General features: G+C 42.9%; 2 protein-coding genes across 3 annotated transcripts; one reads left to right on the top strand and one right to left on the bottom strand.

Annotated features, from left to right (window-relative positions):
• Positions 1–4,774: 4,774 nt before the first annotated feature.
• LOC102710194 (ABC transporter G family member 5) lies at positions 4,775–7,523 on the bottom strand. Its single transcript, XM_040522204.1, has one exon. It carries the CDS (start codon positions 7,498–7,500, stop codon positions 5,125–5,127), a length of 2,376 nt encoding a protein of 791 aa, XP_040378138.1. The 5' UTR covers positions 7,501–7,523; the 3' UTR covers positions 4,775–5,124.
• A 2,835-nt stretch (positions 7,524–10,358) lies between these two features.
• On the top strand, positions 10,359–15,482 carry LOC102722377 (protein SIEL). Of its 2 annotated transcripts, none has more exons than XM_015834361.2 (8): positions 10,359–10,755; positions 11,108–11,194; positions 11,580–11,813; positions 11,901–12,092; positions 12,896–13,036; positions 13,238–13,324; positions 13,917–14,374; positions 14,502–15,482. In XM_015834361.2, the coding sequence occupies exons 1-8, from the start codon at positions 10,381–10,383 to the stop codon at positions 15,397–15,399; spliced, it is 2,472 nt and encodes an 823-aa protein (XP_015689847.2). In that variant the 5' UTR covers positions 10,359–10,380; the 3' UTR covers positions 15,400–15,482. The 2 variants fall into 2 exon arrangements, with proteins under 2 accessions (XP_015689847.2, XP_040378112.1); XM_040522178.1 differs by having other exon boundaries at positions 10,641–10,755; positions 11,112–11,194; positions 14,502–15,478.
• Positions 15,483–19,590: the final 4,108 nt, after the last annotated feature.

Here is a 19,590-nt window from a genome sequence, read left to right as displayed (position 1 = left end):
CAAGTTGTAAAAAATAAATAAAATTAAAACTAGTATACGTACATTCACGGTTAAATTTGTTATTTTTGTTACAATTTATAAATTCGAATTTAAACTTGCATGTTGATGGAGTGATACATCCCATATTAATTTATCTTGTTATTTTTTTAAAAAATAATGATTACTTTATCCAGTCAAAAATATTTATCATTTATGATAAATTTTGGTTAAACTTCTAAAATTCAAATTCTGACAATTTTTATGTAATATATTTATAAAATCGAATAATTTTAATATTATGATAGCATTTTTCAAGAAAAATATACGTGCATCATTTGTCTTATATTTAAAATAAGTATTTAAGAAATTATCGATGGTTAGAATTTTAAAAGTTTAAATAAATCTTGGCATAAACTATACATATTTTTAACCAGAAAAAAACTAATGTAATGTAAGAAATGAGTAGATATGTAATCATGCGATGCATTTTCCCCCTAATATATTTGCTGTCTGCACATGCTTGAAAATCGCCAAACGGTCGAAAGCACTGAAGTCATGCTAGAGAACGGACACTTACTGACGTACATACCCACTGAAAATACACGACCGTATATACTCTCGTACTCAAAAAATTGCGTACGTCGGTCTCGATCAAGCCTGACTTGAACTCTAACGGACTTGCACAACCGAACTAGGCAAGTACCATGCCAACTTCCAATTGAAGTTGCATTTTATGGATGGTTAAATTAATTATCTAGCTTCCGCTACACAGTCTTTTTACCTGTTTTATTCAGTGGTATATATCCTCCAGATTTTTTATCATATCCTCGAATGGTTGTGAACAGTTGGTTGCTTTAAATTAAAAGGATATAATTTTATTATGCTACACCGGTAGCAAGTAGTATAAATTTTTATTGGGGTAACATCAAAATTAAAATATATAATATTGCGATAAATTTGTGTGTCATATATCAAGTTAAAATATATGAATTGGAAAATATATATTATCAAAATTTCAAATAAAATTTTAATTAATATACTTATTAAAAAATATATACTACACTACTCCCAACAGTAGCGTAAGGTACCGTAACATTATATTACATTTTTGAAAGCAGTACTTTGTTCATTCTGAAAAAGTAGCAGAATATATCATGGAGTGTATGGAAACTCCTTCAAACTCTCGAGAGCTCACCCACGCATTTCTTATATATAATTTAAATGGTTAAAAAATTAAAAAATAGATTAATATCTAAAATATCACTACACAAACATACAAAATCAAATTTAACTTCTACAAGTTAAAAAATAATAAATGTAAATACACACATACTAATCATAGTTTAATTTATTCTTTTTGTTATAACTTAAAGTTTGAATTTAAACATGTATATTTGCATAATGATAAATCTTATATTAACATATCTTATTTCCAATAACTGTTTAGATGTTATATAAAAATAAGGGGATATTCACTCGACCTATTACAATCCACTTCCGGAGTATATATATACCAAACGAATTTTTATGAAATTGAAGTTGTATAATGGATAGATTTAACTGGCATTCTTAATTTCCCTTCGTTGGCAAAGCAAACACGCTTGCACAAAAGTAATTTACTGTGTTCTGCGAGACAGCTCTATGTAAGAAATTATTTGTACCGCCTTCAATTTTGCTGTCCCTGTCTCATAGCATCTTCAAAGCTACTAGTTTAAAGTATACATGAAGACATCCATGTGTCACTGGAAGAGGATTGGGAAAGCGAGTGTACATATGTCAATTGCCGTCGTAAACGAATGAAATTAGCATGTCAACGCAGCGAGTGACAAGAAAAATTCCATGGCAGCGTTTCTGCTGGACCAAAAGGGATCGATACGACGGCACGCACGCACGACTAATCAACCATAATCGCATCCATCGTTGCCGTTGCATTTCTGCACATGGAATTGCTCAACTTGGTCTCTTGGTTTGTGTTTCTTTGTGGTGAAGTTACGGCCATTGGATCAGGCTAATTAACTATGCATAGTTAGCTATAGCTAGACACTGAAAGTCCAATTTTCATATACCATGACATGTACTGGAACCTAAACAGATCGCATGCATTTGTTAAGACGGATGAAGGAGAAAATGAGAAAAGATCATCATGCTCCTTATGTCTGGATGGCACATGTGCTACAATGGGCAGAGCAAAGGGTGACGGTCTCTCGTGGATAAGCTAACTGCGAAAGGCGCTATGTCCTCAATTCGATCGGATTGCATGTTTTGTAACTCGCCTGCATGATGTAAAAAATCGCTGGTAACCGTCAATTAACCATACAGCGATGACACTAGAGAAAAAAAACTATTGGAGATAACGAAGTCAGATGAAAACTCTAGATATAAAGGTTGAGTCCTAGAGACAAAATAGAATTTTAGATGTATAACAGTTTTAAAATCGTTTTATACTTCAATTTTCTTATCTCCTGTATACGTACGTTATATATGCAACCCTGAGGGTTGGTGAAAATATACAACGGATCACATATTTCTTTCTTATTTAATATTTTTCACAGATGAATCCTTTTTCGGGTCTGATACACATCACCTGTCACAAATATAGGACGCCTAATCGTGGAATTAGGATTGCGAGGCTGTACCGTTGACACATTGTACACGTCGAAGGATCGGAGAACTTCATTCAAAGGACGCATGCATGCAATCAATTTAGCATTCGACCTCCATTGTGAGCTGCATTTACCTATCATTAATTGACGAGATTAATTTACACCGACCCACCGTGCCAGGCGGCGAGACTGGCGATCGATGGTGTCTTCACTTACCTCAGCATAATAAACTCTGTTTACTTTGTGCACACACGTAGTTATCAGCAGCAGCGGCTAACGCACGTTACGTCTCGACTCTGGACTGATGGTTTTATGTGCATTCAGCGGGACGAGGTTGTGGTTTGGCAAGTACGGAGTACTTAATTAGCAGAATATCACAAGTAGGTAGGTTCCTTTTGATCAACATTGATGAGAAGCAAGAAAGAAACATATCTTTTCGAGAAAAAAGTCAAATGGTGTTTTTCAAAAAAATAATTTATGTACAAAACTTATATTTATATATATATATATATATATATATATATATATATAAGCCAACGCAAAAAAATAAACTACGATAAAAAACTCAAAATCAACTCAAAATTTAAGATTGAAAATTCAAATTTTAACTTAAAAACATAAGCAAAAGCCAGAAGATGAGCGTGAAACTGGTAGACTAGCATAGTTGATTGTTTAGTTTTTTAATGAAAAAAGTCAAATAACATATTTGTAAACAAAAAATAATTTATGAATAAAACTTTTATGTATGTATTCTTAGCGATCTAAAAGCCAGGGTTGAAAAATAAACTTTGGTGAAAAAAAAATCCTAAAATCAACACTAAATTTTGGCTCATAAGCATAAAAAAATGGGGATGAATAGTAATCGGATAGAAAGAAACATGCTTCCTTTTGTTATGTATTATAAAACATTGTTTTAGTACTATTTACTCGTGATTGTTGATCACTGTAGTTTTAACTGTCACCATTAATAGCTCTTAGTAATTAATTTATAATTAGTGATAGTTGAGAACCTAATAGTATTCCTAACGGTTTATCCAAATTTGATCATCCATATTGTTATTTGGATGACCATCTAAAATAAATGATCTATTCATATCAATTATTACTCTAACAAAACATTCATATTACATTATTTTGTAAACATATCTTCTCATGTTGTTCTTGCCCTCTCCTCTCTCCTCATATGTTGCTTTATTTTTAAAGAATAAGATGAAGTATCTGCTAGAACAACATTTATTGCTCTACGTGTTATTTTTAGAGTAGAGGATGATACGGTTAATATGAGCTGAAAAATACTCTAACTGGACTTTTTCGCAGACCGGTTCTTTTGGTGGGAATCGACGGAGAGATATAACTCAGCGTCTCAGCCTCTTGGCGAAGGACGGAGTAATGGGCCGAAGGAGACGCACAAATCACAAGGCCCTAGGAGGGCCCAGATTATCTGAGGCCCGTATAAAACGTTTTTTTTAGCCTTGGGCTAATTAGTACTCGTGCGGAAACTAACATGAAGCACGAAATTCTGTGGATTGGCTTGCCATGCACCATGCAGATTAGATCACCAACCCTGAACTAATAATCCTACCTCGTAAAGTCGTAACTCGTAAGTTTCCTCTCTGTATAAACCTAAGTCAGTTTAAGGAGTATTTTTTAACACCATTGAAAAGATTGTTTTTAGTTTCAGGGGAAAAAAAAGAAGGTATAAAATCCCGTACAAGTGATATCCGGATCAACTACTTGCAACTACCACAACCGTCGTAGCTCACCTGTGCGTGCAACTGGTTGATCCACATCGGTACGCGCCGTGCTTGAACAACAAGCTTCGGTTAAGTTTCCGCAATTCTGCTCACCAAACAACTCTATAAAAAAACAAGAGAATAATTATTGGAGGAGAAGAAGAAACCAATGTGGCCTCTGATGTGCTGCTGTCCAAGTAGTGCAACCGTGGATGGCGTCACCGCCGTGGCGCCGTGACGACGATGCATATACAACTTAACCGGCGGCTAATTAAACCGTAGAGAAAATGAATGAGATAATTTACAAATTTTAGTTATAGAAATTGTATATATGTGTTATTGTGGATTTAGAAATCAATGCTAAAAAACATTACGATGAATGATTAACTTACAACTTTTAAATTAGGCTAGAACTAATAAGTAAAGCGACGATGAGAGGCAAAAAAAAATGTACTCTAGTCATGAAAATTTATTAAAAAAAATCATTGCAGGCAACGGGAAAACTGGAATTAAAGAACAGAAAAAATAGCATATCATCCTGATACAATTTCAGACTTGGCAGTGGTAACGTACAACTTACACGCAAATTTTACAAACAACTCCCATCCCATGTTAATCACGGGCGGTTAATCAAAAAGATCGAAATGTTCAACAAGTGAAAAAAAAAAGGTTGCAAGGGAAGGCTGGACGCCAACCGCAACCAACGGGTGTCCCACGTCGCTTGCGCCAACGAAGCCGGCCCATGCATCCAACCGGCGACGATCGATCGCCATCACGAGCAAGGTGGTGGTGGTGGTGGTCGTCGTCGTCTACCTCCGCTTGTTCCGGCTGCCGAGCAGCAGCGAGATGTAGAAGAGGATGCGGAAGAGGAAGCCCCACGCGACGGTGATCCAGAGGCACTCCCACTTGCCGAAGTCGGTGATGGCCTGCTGCTTGAGGAAATCGGGCCCCGTGGTGATGCAGGTCCCCGTGCCGATGTCGACGCCGAGCGAGGAGGACATGGACTGCAGCACCCGCACCTTGACCGCCCCCGGCAGCGCCGCCAACGGCGTGTTGTCGAACATCTGCACGCCGCGGACGAAGCACCTCGTGGGGTCGCCGAACTCGTTCTGCATCACCGCCTCGTACGGGTACTTGACGAGGGAGATGTAGTGGAACCACAGCCAGTAGCGCGGGATCCTGTCGCGGTTGATGAAGAAGCCGCTGAAGAGGAGGAAGTAGGCGAGCGTGGAGAGCACCACGGGGAAGCCGAGCATCACGTGCGTCACCACGCCGGAGAGGAACGTGGCGAAGCCGCTGCCGGCCCAGAAGGAGGCGAGGACGATGGCCACGAAGAAGAAGAACCCGTCCACGCCGCCGGCGAGCCCCACGGAGAAGAAGGTGGTGAGCGCGAACGCGAAGGAGAGCACTACGAGGGACGGGAAGCCGACGATGGTGTGGGAGAGCACGTAGGAGGAGCGGCGGTACGCGTTGTACGCCGTCTCGCGGAGGAAGATGTAGCGCTCGCTGAGGAACACCGGGAGCGCGTCGGAGCAGGTGTAGTACATGGTGGACATGGCGATGGCGAAGAAGCCCAGCCGCTCCTGCACGCCCTTGGGCGACTCGTCGAGGCGCCAGAAGATGGTGGCCAGGATGAACCCGGTGACCAGCACCGCCGCGAGGCGGATGATGAACACCTCCGGCGTGCGCTTCGTGTTGATGAACGCGCGACGTGTCAGCACCCCCATCTCGATCCAGAACGGGTTGACGAACTTGGACACGGACGGCGGCCGCGCCGAGTGGTCGGAGGCGACCGACACGGTGCCGTCGGTCGCGCCCGACACGAGCTTCCCGCGCGAGATGCTGGCGCTAATGGCCTCCTTGAGGGACATCGCCGGCTTGCCGCCGTACCCGCGGCCGTCGGCGTGGTGGTGCATATGGGTAACCGCCATGGCGTGGTGCTTCTGCCATGCCGTGTTGTGGTCGGCGAGGCGTTTAGTCCCCTCGGTCTGGGTCTCCATCTCCTTGATGAGGTCCAGCGCGAACTCCGTCGGGTTCTCGTTGTCCGGGATGGGATGGCCGAAGTCGATGAAGAAAGGCGGCAGCTGGCTGGGCGGGCCGTAGTACACCGTCTTCCCACGAGAGAGGAACAGGAGGCGGTCGAGGAGGCCGAGGATGCGGTAGCTCGGCTGGTGGATGGACATGATCACGACGCTGCCGCTCTGCGCGATGCTCTTGAGGACCCTCACCACCATGAACGCGCTGGTGGAGTCGAGCCCGGAGGTGGGCTCGTCGAGAAACAGCACGATCGGGTCGTGGATGATGTCGACGCCGATGGACACGCGCCGGCGCTCGCCGCCCGACACGCCGCGGTGGCCCTCGTCGCCGATGATCGTGTTCGCCGCTCTGTCCAGGCCGAGCTGGTTGATGAGAGCCTTCACCCGCTTCTTCTTCTCCCTGGTGGGGAGGGAGCGCGGCAGGCGGAACTCGGCGGCGAACATGAGCGTCTCCTCGACGGTGAGCATCGGGTACAGGAGGTCTTCCTGGCGGACGTACGCCGAGATGACCTTGAGCAGGTTGCTTTCGACGGAATCGCCGTTGAGCGTGACGGAGCCGTGGAGGCTCTCCTTGGCGATGCGGTTGGCGAGCGCGTCGATGAGCGTGCTCTTGCCGGACCCACTCGCGCCGAGCACCGCCATGATCTCGCCATCCCGGGCCTCCCCGGAGATGCCGTCCAGCAGCGTCTTCATCGCGGGCAGCTCGGGCTCCGCCTCCGCACGACGGAACGGAAGGCACGACCCCTTCTTCCGCTGCTTGACCCTGTACGTCAGGTCGGTGAACTTGAGCACGAACGGCAGCGGCGGCCCTTCGCTGCCGCCGTCGTCGGAGTGGCGGTCCTCGCTCTCGCTGCTGACGGACTCCCGCTTCGACCCGCCGAGCTCGATGGTGTAGCGCGGCGACGAGATGGGCGTCGACGAGCCGCTGCGCGCGTCGTTGACGCGCTTCAGGAGCTGCGCGAGCGTGACCGACGAGTGCTTCGTGTTCGTCGGCGGCGACTGCTCCATCGGCAGCATGGCGCTGTGCTGCTGGTAGTACGGGTTGTGGTGCAGCTGCCCAAGATAGCCGCTGCGCGGGAGGCCCTCGGCCTCCTCCATCGGCGACGGCCTCCGGTCAAACAACGGCAGCTTGTCGACAAACCGCGACATCTCCGGCAAGCTCACTCCCCTATACACTCCTACCGATATCTACACCTCTCAGGCGAGCCACCTCGACCCGGCTGCCTGCCCGCGGCGAGAGCAAGAAGAGCAAATCGGCAATGGTGGCTTGGCCTCGGATCGCTGTGGCAGTGACCCATTCTTATAGCTCAACCCAGCTTGAGTCAAAAGCATTGGAGTTTGGTGAGGGAGATCGGCTGCTTCGCTTCGCGCAATTTCTTTTCGTTAGTTGGAATTGGTTACTCAAAGTCTCAAACTGGAGCCAAGGCTAATCCAGAAAACAAAAACAAAAACAAAAAAAAAGAAAGAGAAAGAGAAAGAAATCGATGGCGAAAATAGCAGAAGCAGCAGTGGCAACAGCAACGGTAGCAGTAGCTTGGGTTTAGGAAGGGGGGGGGGGGGGGGGGTCAAAAAGGTAGTTGCGGTGGGTGGAGCTCGCTTGTGTGCGCGCAAGAAATGGCGCCGAGGTGGGTAAGTGTAGCTCAGCCAAAGCTCACCAAATGAGCAGCTAACACTGGCTGGCTAGCCGAACACTGGGATAGCCGCAGAAGGGAAGAGGGGCCAAAAAAAAATGTGCGAGTCAGGGGAGTGGTGTTGGCCAAAGTCAGGAAACGTGCAAGCAAAAAATTAAATTACAGGCCTCTTTCTAAGTTGCTTGTCTGAGTATGTATTGGCTTTTTTTTTAGAGTGTTTGTTTCTGCAGCTTTGGAGGTTCTAGCATGGAACAGATTGTTAATGTTTTTGTTAGTTGGGAGAGCTGTTCTGGTGAGCAATGCATGGTTAAGTGTTGGCTTCCTTCGCAGAGATGGATCGTTTTCTGCTTTTATTCAGATTGGATGTATCAAAAACAGCAGTAGTAAATCGCGTGTAAAAAAATATTGGGGATCGATTGTTTGGGTTTTTCAACGATATTTTTGCAAATGAAAAATATTTTTTAAAAAAATTATACATATACTTTTAGTGATTTAAAAGCAAATACCGGAAAATAAACTTTGGTGAAACCCTCTAAAATCAACTCCAATTTAATACCAAAAATTTAAATTTTAACGATAAATATAATCAGAAAAGAAAAGATATGGCGACAGGCTATTCGTCTGCTCCATTATTTAAACAACTCTGTTTATGTGAGGAGCTTAGCACATCGGCTACTCTTTACGTGGCTAGGAATAAGGGTGAAAGTGGGCCAGCCCGCCAATATGTTTATAGGCTAATTAAGCGGGTAGCACATCGGGTTATTCATTTAATTAGTCTATAAACGAGTTCGTGAGGCAGTCCTGTTACGCCCCTGGCTAGGAACGTTAAACAATTTTTTGGTAGAAATCGTGGTCTTCAGAATTAAGGCCTAGAGAGTTTACAGGTTACTTGTTGCATCGGTGAATGAATGGTACGACTGTGGACGTGTCAAGTTTTGATTTATAATAGTACTCTTTACTTGTGGCCGTACCTTGTGGCTCTGGCACAGTGCAGCTGGGAAGTGTTGAACGACTCATCATCTAACTATACGCGATAATGCACGAACATTTTAAGAGATCTAGAGGTATCTGATCTCTGTAGTTTCTGTTCTGTCAGACCAAACACTCAATAAATGCACGAACATTTTACAGGTTACTAGAATGACATGTGGTGCACAGCAGACTGCGTCATGCAGTGGAAATGTATGTGTTGTTTGAGGAAAGGAGAAGTAGATATTTTGGGTTTACATGTCAAGCAGCAATGCGGCATAGTCTGACCAAACGCTACCTAAGTAGCAGAACCAAGACAAGTACCACGAGTCAACGGGAAGTTGACCACACATGGTCTCAACAAATCAAATCAAACAGTTTCTCCTCCACTGTTTCAAAATCATGGATCTTCAGCGGCGAAGTCGAACATAGAGTCAGCCCGCCTTTCATTTGAATCAAATACCCCTATGTTTCATATTATAAGAATCTTATAAAGGTTTATCATGTTTATAAAAAAAACGTAACAACACTTTCAACCCAAACCAAATATAATATCAAAGTATATTTATATTATATTGAACTAGCAAAAATATACATGTGTTGTAATGGATCAAGCTATTTTTAATTATACAGAGTAAAATAAAATTTGAAAATAAATTATGTGTCGATACTGGAATAAACATAGATGCCGAGAAGTTTGCAAGGAGAAACTTAGGTCACCGGTGTTCGTCCAGCTCGTCGGTCACTTCGACGGCGAGCCCGGCATGGACCTCTTCTCCAGGCGTGACACCAACTTGTCGTCGAAGCCCAAGGATTTATTCTCGTGGCAACAATAACAGAAGTGAGGTTTCTCTTCGACTGAGATGGACCTGGTTGTGCGGTCACGAATTCGGATGGATTAACGCATGGCAGAATCACTTTTTTATTTTTATAATAGTAAAATATATTTTATTTAAATGTTTATACAACAATTAAAATATTTTTAATTGGTTGAAACAAGATCACACGCGTATCATGCTATTTTTGAAAAATATAAAAATGATCTTTCATGTGAAAGAAAACACCATGCTTAAAAGAATTGAGTCGTATAGCTAGCTACACGAGTACAGAGAGTTGCGGAGTATTTATACCGGTTGTGATGATATAACAGCCCACTTAACATTGAAGATGGTGATGGCTACTATCTTTCAAAAAGAAAAGAAAAGAAAAGAAAAGAGGAAGAATAGCAGGGCCGAAGGTGGGCCACGATCCATGAACTCGCTAATGCCCAAACCTATGGCCCACAAAAGGCCCATCGGCCCATCCAACCTTCAACCCCACCGAAACCCACTCGAACCCCTTCCCGCCGCTAGGCCCGCTACACCCTCCTCTCTCCCGCCGATCGCCACCGGCGCGCCGCCGCCGCCGCCGCCGCTCCCGCCCCAAAGCCATGGAAGAGCCACCGCCCCTTGCATCCACCTCACGCGCCACCGGCTCGCTCGCCTCCTCCTCAGAAAACCGCCCCGACCCCATGGACGAGGGACCCTCCGTGTCTACTCCTAGCTTGCCCTTCACCGACCAGCTTATGGCTGCGGGGCGGCGCTCGTCGAGCTGGTCGGCAGACAGCCCCGAGGCGGAGGTCCAGGCGTTCGTCTCGATGGCCCGCGGGATCTACCCATTGGCGCGGGCGGAGGCGCTCCGCGGCCTTGCCGCGGTCCTCGAGACGGCGGGCGCCTGCGGCGGGGTTGTTGAGCAGTGCTACGGATGCGCGGTGGGGCTGATGAGGGACGAGGACGAAGACGTCAGGTTGGCCTCCGTACGATTGGTGAGTTGTTACCATTTTGTTAGTATTTTGCTTTTTTGCTTCTCGAGTTGTTGGTAGCCTTGTTCTAGGTTTACGGAACTTTTCTGAATCTAATGAATAAAAATGGATAGAGCCTGGCTCCAATTCTAGTAAAATAAAAGGCAACGAGCTTAACTTCTTAATTGGAAGGAGTCGCTGATCTAATTAGGCGTTAAAAATAGATTAGTAGAGAGAAAGTCTGGTTTGCTATGAGTAGACCTTAGATTTTATTTTTTAATCCTAATTATTCTTGACTTTTTGGATTGAAAAAGGATGTTATGGATTGGATGTGTAAGTTTTAGGAACTGATGAAATATTCCGTTTTGATGACTAGATAGGTCTATGTGCGGATAAGTTGAATACGACAGAAGGATCCAACGGAAAGAACAAATGTGACCAAGCTGACATTATGTTCCTCCAGGTATGTTTTCAGCTTAGTGAGGTCCGGGTGGATTTGATGTTCCTATACAGTAGGATTAACTAACTAGGATGTGTGCATTTTAGGAATTTGAAAATTTTAATTTAGGATATTTATTGAATATTGGTGGGTGAACTAAATATATTATAGCTTATCATCACACTTTTATCACCGTTGGTAACTTTTTTTGACGTATAAGGTGAAGTTGCTGACTGTTGATTTTGTACGAGATATATTATTGAAATGTAAACTTCTTAATTGTTAAACCAGAAATGCAAATTTATGACTTCCAAAACTTCTGTGCATTTTGTGTTTGTACATACTTAAACAGGATCACCTCCTCTTAATGCTCACGGCTTACCTTCTCTTTCTTGGCTCCTCTATCCAGCTTAGCTCAATGGCTAGGGACATGTGTACAAAGGTGAGAATTGAAGCATTCAGTGCACTTGGTAAAATGCAGAGAGTTTCTGAGGCTGTTCTGCTTCAGTCACTGTCTAAGAAGGTCATAAAACCCAATACTGGGAGTGGTTCTATCATTAAGGGGAAAAAAGTACCTCCCAAATTACTTTTCCCCTGCGCTGCTGGCATCTTTGCGCACGGTATTGAAGATGAGTTCTATCAGGTTTTATCATTTCTTGTGTATCATGGTTTCTCTAATTCTCTTACATTGCTACAATTTTCCTTTGGTTTATTGTTTATTGTATTACAGGTGCGGACAGCTGCCTGTAAATCATTGGGAACACTTTCAAAATTCTCTACTCAATACGCACAGAAGGCCCTGGACTTGTTGATGGACATGATGAATGATGATACAGAAGCAGTTAGATTGCAGACTTTGCAGACCTTATTCCATATGGCAACATATGGATGTTTAAGTGTGCAGGAGATGCACATGCATATGGTATTACTATGAATCTATCAGTATAGTTGCCTTGCCTAAAAAAAAAATGCTCTGTGTGTGTATGGTTTGTCCAGTGTAAGCTAGAATGCTAGACATATGGGTTAGTTCTAGAGTGCTAGACATATAGGTTAATTATCTATGCCTTTGCTATCTTATGTCCATTATTCCTATGGCATTAACTGATTGCAAGAATGCTAGTTATCATCTGAAAGTTATTCTAGCATTTTTTAATATTGCATTTGTCATATATTAACTAAAAAAGGTATGAAGTTTGCATTTATCTTGTTTCTAATTATATTGATCACATAAGTGCCCTTAGGACACAGCTTATTATAGTACTAACATTGTTGTTAGTCAATGATCATTTTTTCTTTCATGAACCTATGAGTGCACTAGCAATATGCATAGTGATTATTTTTTGTCATGGTTGGTAGTTGGCTTGTTGATGCATATCAACATCTTGACCTCTTCTGGAACTGAAACCTTATTTTTGTAGTTTTTTTAAATCTGTGCCTGTGGTAACTAAAATTCCTGAAAACTGGTAATGGCTGACGATGATTTTGTGGTACAGTCCATAGTTTAGCTTTCTGAAACCCCCAAAGAATAAGTCATTGGACAAACACCCAATAGTTTTGAATACATTTTGGCCTGAGATACCCCATTTGAGTTTGAATGCCTTCTGATTTTCATTTATACATTTGAATTGACCTGCCAAATAATCAATTCTTGTTTTAATCTAGATAGTGTCTGTGCTCGGTCTCGCTTAAATTTTGTGATCTTATGTAATGTTGTTGCTCTTGCAGTTCCTTGGTTTGTTGGTTGACATGAATGCATTAATCCGAGATGCAACACGCAAGATCCTAGGTTTAGTCAATCTGCCTAAACTTCAAATGTTCAAATCTGCAATTGATGTTCTCATTACAAGTTTGGAGAAACATCAGGAGGTATGTTGGTCTAATACTGTTGAAGAACACACCATATTTCTTTCTAAACTATCTCAAATTTTCAGCAGTGATTAGCAACTCAGGATATAAAGTGTACCACTGTAGTTTACTCTTTTGCTCTGAATGCTTGAGTATATGACTCAATTTACTGTAATAATTAGTGCTTTTCTTCCAATGCGTAACGTCTTGTGTTGCATGCAGGAACAAGAAATATATAGTGTTCTTTTTTCTGTCGGTAAGAATCATGGGAACTTTTCAGCCAATATAGCTAAGCATTTGGCCAAAGAGGTCTGTCTCCAATACTTACTTCCAGTTTATTTACACTGTTCATGCCATCTGGAATTTTGTGTTTAATGTGCACTAAACTACGAGTTACTCATCCAATAAATCAGATATGCCTTACCCTTTTTTTCTTCGCAATAATGTTTTTGACAATGTTTCCTTTTTCCATATTTTGCCCCGCTGCTGTTTGTGCAATGATTTTTTTTTTATGTAAGTAGATATATAGCTTCTCCTCTCTTTTTAAATGCATGATGAATGTTTTAGAGATGATCCACTTGGCAATATCACCTCCAAGACTTCAAAACTTCCTTTGAAAAATGTTAAGGTGTTGATATATAAACTGTGATAAACTGATATCCAGTGATTTATGCCTATTAAACTGCTCCCTTCATTTTTTTTACATGACGTTGGTTGGCTCATTTTTGAACTAACCAACATCATATAAAAAAAAGAGGGGGGGTACAACACATAATTCTGGATTTGTTTTTCTTACTTGTTTAGTTGTTTATACATCATTCTGGTTTTTTTATGTATGGACCCTGGCTTATATGCTTTGAGTATAGCTTAGAATCATTCCATATTTCTCTGTATGCCACAGATCACTATGTCATCTGATGGAGAGCTGATCTTGGACAAACCCAGGATCAAAGCATTGTTGATAGTGTCCATCTCTGTAGCTTTCTCTGATAATAAACACAACAAACTGGATATACCAGATGTTATCTTTTCACATGCAATCTCACTACTGGGAAAGATCTCATGTGCAATAGGAGAAGTGGTTGATCAGAATTCGCTTTTATCCTTCTTCCGTCATAAAACTGGAACTCCATTTTGGGAAACAAGGTTAACATCTACAGAGCCTACAGAATCTGAAGGATGTAATGTTGAAACAGTGGATGATATTCGTGCCCAGATAGAAAAAACTGGAAAATCAACTAAATGTTTGGATGAAGTTTTGACGATGCAATCAATTAATTCCATAATAGAAACAATTGAAAGGGCTTGGACTATAAGAAGAAAGTCATGCAATATTCATGATGTTCGAACTATTCTAAGGTATCAATCACTTTATTACTTTATCCTTTTTTTGCAAGGACTAATCCTTTCTTTTTGACGTGGTTACTATTAGATTTTGCTCTATTCTGTAAATGATTCAACTTTTTTGAAATTTTGTTCATTGTAGAACATGCAAGGAGGAACTTAGAATAATAACTTCAAAATCTTCTGTATCAACTGGTGCATTATTGAGCTTTTTGTGCGAGTATCTTGATGCAGTACAATTTATTGTTGAAATGTTGCGATCGATCCAATTGGATAATTCATGTGACCTTGGCCCAACTTCACTTGATGTTTTACTGGAGAAGTTAGATACATCTATACGAAGGATGAAGTGTTGTTATGCTGGATTCAATAGAGAAACTGAGGTTCAAGTCTGTGAGCTTGCTTTGTTATCGAATTTATTTAGACTTGCAAAGGTTGGGGTTCACTCAAAACTAGTCCTGGATAAGTTGCATTGGGTAATTAATCGTTTAGAATGTCTATGTGCTGATGGATCATGTGAGCTTTCTTTCTTCAGCAGAGAAATGAAGAAAGCCATTGATGCTAACTTTGTGGGCAGTGATATTTGCATTTTGCTTGAACTCTTTCATCTAAAACCAAAAGCAGATTATGGAATGCTGAAAGCAATAACCGCAGAGTTGCAAGCCAGAGACAATGACTCCGAAAATCCTTCATCGTATGTTTGTGGATTACCTGTGAGTGTGAGCTTTTACATATCTATGTGCAACATCTCTAGTCAGGACAGAGTATGGCTTCGCATGATTGCTGGTGAGTCCATCCAACATACCTTCTTAGAGTTGTCCTGTTTTGGAGGTAATGATGAGGTGAAGAGCTGTTCTACGATTATTCCTTTCTATGCTACTCCAATGACATGCTCATTCGTGCTACGGGCATGTTTGTTAATGGAATGCCCATTCGGAAGCATCAGCATGCATCAAGAAGGGCATGAAGGGCCACGAGATTCTATAGTCCAACTATGTGATGAATTGGATGTCTATTTTGTTTGTACTGAACAAAGGTGATTAATAAAACTACGTGATGGTATGTTCCCCATTCAGATCTTTAGTATACTAGCTAAATACCCGTATGCTTTACTATTGATAAATATGAATTATATGGCGTGCTAGGATTGTTTTCAAACAATTAATTATGAGGTTTTTACCATAAATTCGTTCCTATAGATTTCTTTGCAGGATAAACCGGTACTTTAGAGATAAATAGGAGAGGATCAATATTTAGAAGAACTATTTTGTAATATTAAACCATATACAGGAGTATTTGATAAGAAGGTTATATAGCAGAGTTGATGGGTGGTAGATTCAAAAGGACACATCCCACATATCTATTGACCAATATATATTAGTGGTGTATATGCTTAGTGGTGTATATACTTAGATTCATTAGCATCTATGCAAATCTAGATGCTAGAAAATTTTACATCGTGAAACGGAGATAGCACTAGTTTGGCTCGGAAACTTTGGGCCATTGTTATCCATATCTTTTCAGCTTATTTGTTTCAAAAAACATTCTTCTACTATTATAATTGCTTAGGCCACTTAGGTTTTTTTTGTTAAGTTTATTCCCTATAATCAAGTCGATAATATGGGCGATGAATAATTGCTTCAAACGCTATACGGTATCATAGGTTTGGAGTAGCTACACCAAGGACTAATGCCATTTTCGACGAAGCAATCGTCTCGTACATGATGCAAAAATGAACCAAATCTTTCCGCAGCAGTTCGATTCACTTCCCCGCGTAACCAGCCGCATTTTTTTCCATACGGATCAGGGATTTGAATGTTTAATCTCCACTATTGGGGAAAAAATTAATCTTGATCTTTACAATTTGCATGGCATCTACACGAACCTAGCCCAATAAACTAATGTCTGAGTAGAATTATTGCTCCGACGAACCAATTCCCGTCCGCTTGATCAGCCGACGAGCCAAACGACCTCGTCGCCGCCGTCGGCGGCGGCCGGTGCAACAGTGTCCACCGATGACGAATGGCCACATAATCTGGGCCTATCTTCTCCGTTGCAACAAGCGCCCGAACAGCGGCAACCGCAGTGCAGAGGTTCTCCTCCCGAACGAATAGCTCCTGAGGAACTCCTGGCGCATCACGTTGTACTCGGTGGTTCCGCGAACTGGGCGAGCCTGCCTGTCGCGAACACCGGTAGCGTCGTCGTCGTCGTCGTCTCCTCCCTCGGGCGCCGGACAGCTCGCCGGCTGTTCAGCCACCGCGTGACCGGCCACCTCTTCTTGCTGTTGCTGCTGCTGCCCCTCGCCGCCGTCCTTCGTCTTCTTCTCTGGCGCTGTGGCCGGGCTTATCTCCTCCTCCTCCTCGTCCTCCCTCTGGAAAGGGCAGTAGTCTCTGAGGTACCTCTGGCGCCGCGCTTTCGCCTCCGTGATCTCCGCCCAGCGGCTGCCGCGCAAGCGCACGCCCTGAGCGGTGCTTTCTCCGGCGCCGCCCGTCCCGCGGGCGGCGACGACGGACTCCAGGAACGCCTCGAGCGACCCTGGCCCGCAGCGGTCGGCGCGCGTGATGCGCGCCGGCGGCTTGCACTGCGTGTTGTATCCTCCCGGAGGGAACAGCGTCTTCTCCTTCACCACCGGCGCGGCCGCGGGCGCCGACACCATCTCCTCCTCCTCCACGAGCGGAGCGACCGCGCGGCCGCTAGGTCTGCTCCTCCTCCTCCCCACGTGACACGGCGGCGCGCCTGCCCTCGCTTTCCCCTTCGCCTCCGCGACCAACCGTCTCGGCTGGCCGAAGCCGAACCACCGCCTCCGCCTCCTCTCGAACTCGCGAGCCAAGCACTCCGCTAAAGCAACGTTCACAATGTAGCGTCTGACGACGCCGGCGAAGGGGTTCCACGTCTGACGCCTCTCCTCCATGACCGGCCGCCGTCGCCGCCGCCGCGTGATCGTCGCCGTTCGGCTCTTCCCCACTTCGTCAGCCGCCGGTGAAGGACCGCGAGCAGAGCGGAAGCAGCAGCAAGAAGGCATCGATCGAATCGAAAGCTAGCGGGCCTCGCTGATCAACACCTGGAAGATGGATCGCGGCCTCCGGGAGACAGAGGCTACTCGCGTTATATTGGCGCGCGTGCACGTCTCCGAATCGGAGTCCCGCCACCCGGGAAAGAGTTCTCTTTGCATATGAAACGACTTCATTTTCTACTGGGCTGCTTGGGCCGGCAGAAGTGGAGAGTCAGGCCTTCACACGCACGGCAACGGCCCGGCCTCGAATAACAAGCAAAGTCCCTATTATTGTTTTCGCATATGGTTTTATAGCCATACACAGTTTTTTTTTTCTTTCGGTATATCAAGCACGCAGATGATGTAAAGCTGGTAAGCAATGGATTCTCGTTACCATCGTTGGCTCTATGAAAGGCACTATTTGTCGCTAGAAAAAAAAAACACAAGTCTCATAGGATTACCCTTCTCTTTTAATACATATAAACAGTTCAATCCAAACGAATATACCGTCCGTTTCTAAAACATAAATATCTTTTCGTTTGTTAACTGGAGAGTAAGTTTAAGAAGAAAAATACTTTATGCCCCTTAATAAAAAGAGGAATAAATAAAGTGACGGTGTAGGTAAAGATAAAATTGAAGAATTTTTACCCCATATTTTCGTTTCTGCTTATGCTTGCTTATAAGCCAAAAATTAAATTTTTAATTTAAAATTTGGAGTTGATTTTAAGGGTTTTTTTTTACCAAAATTTATTTTCCACCTTGACTTTTAGATCGTTAAGAATACATATATAAAAATTTTATTTATAAATTATTTTTTACAAATATACCGTCACCACCTTTGAATAAGAAGTGATTGATAGAACAAATCGTTTTTTTATAGTACCATGAATACTTATAAAATGGTATAAGATTCAAATCCTCGAATACTTATGTTCTAGAACGATTGGACTAAGTTATTATCATCTTATATGTCGATTGAAATTTTGTGAGTCGAAGGGTTATCTTTGTGCTCTATTTATCTGGGTGCGTTTTTACTTTTTAGAGACACATCTCTTCACTTATGCTTATACTTACAAATAAAAATTTAAATTTTTAACTTTAAATTTGAAACAAATTTTAGGTTTTTTTATCGAAGTTTATTTTTTTACCTTATCTATTAGATCATTAAGAATACATATATAAAAATTTTATTCACAAATCATTCTTAGTTTAGCTTCTTTTCCCTAAATAAGCCAAGCAACCAACCATACTCATTTTTTTCTTACAAAAAAACTGATAATCTCTCCCGCACGTCCAAAAACCACACCAAATTCGAAACAGTCCAGATATGCGCGGGTACAGAAGACCGCACCAGGCATGTCACGGGGACCCCGCGCGTCGACGTGTGCGATCCAAGGCCGTCGCATGTGCGTTTCAGCCTGTCTCCCACGAACGCAAAAAGCACAGGGCGATCTCCCCCTCCGTACCATGCCAGGATTCGCAGTACGCTCCCGTCCTCCCATCCGCTAACGTCATGCCCAAATGTCATACGGTAACTGTGAGAAATGTGATATCGTAATACGGTAACTGTGAGAAATGTGATATCGTAATACTTCGCCGATCTCTACAAAACTCTAGCATCTTGAATCCATCTTAGATAAGGAATAATAATTTATACTACGTATGAGACATAACAACATACATACTTATTTATTGGATCTATCTGAGACTACGGCCTCATTTAATTCGAAAAACTTTTCGTAAAAACATCACATCGAATCGTTGGATATCTAAATAAAACATTAAGTTTATATAAATATTAAAACTAATTACACAGTTATGTGAAAAATCGTGAGACGAATCTTTTAGGTCTAATTAGGACGTGATTAGTCATAAACGCTACAGTAACCAATATATACTAATGATAGATTAATTAGACTCAAAAGATTAGAGTACGTTTAATACTTTAAATGCGTGTAAAAACTTGATTTTATGGTTTTGAAAATTTTTTTTACAAACTCAACGGGGGCCTATATGTTGGATTCAGAGCTGCGTGGCCCGGGTGGCCAGTCTCATGCACTTGGAGCACTAACTGAGGCTCGCGAATATTTATTTCCTCGTGCCATCGCCCCGGTGACAACGTGGTGCGTTCAGAGCTCCGTACCGCGCAGCAGGTCACGCTCGTTCCGGTTGATTCCCCAAGCGTGTGCGGCCGTGCGACGCCCTGCCGCATCCGACACGATGCGGCTCCGTGTCCCTT

Source organism: Oryza brachyantha, chromosome 3, assembly GCF_000231095.2.
Source record: "Oryza brachyantha chromosome 3, ObraRS2, whole genome shotgun sequence".
Lineage (NCBI taxonomy): Eukaryota > Viridiplantae > Streptophyta > Magnoliopsida > Poales > Poaceae > Oryza > Oryza brachyantha.
This window is presented reverse-complemented; position numbering and strand designations above follow the sequence as displayed.

Excerpts from the sequence above, each read along its gene's own strand:
- LOC102710194 (XM_040522204.1), bottom strand. The coding sequence starts at position 7,500 with ATGTCGCGGTTTGTCGACAAGCTGCCGTTGTTTGACCGGAGGCCGTCG.
- LOC102722377 (XM_015834361.2), top strand. The coding sequence starts at position 10,381 with ATGGAAGAGCCACCGCCCCTTGCATCCACCTCACGCGCCACCGGCTCG. Across the intron at positions 10,756-11,107 it reads GGTTGGCCTCCGTACGATTG|ATAGGTCTATGTGCGGATAA; the intron begins GTGAGTTGTTAC and ends TTTGATGACTAG. Across the intron at positions 13,325-13,916 it reads CTAAGCATTTGGCCAAAGAG|ATCACTATGTCATCTGATGG; the intron begins GTCTGTCTCCAA and ends TGTATGCCACAG.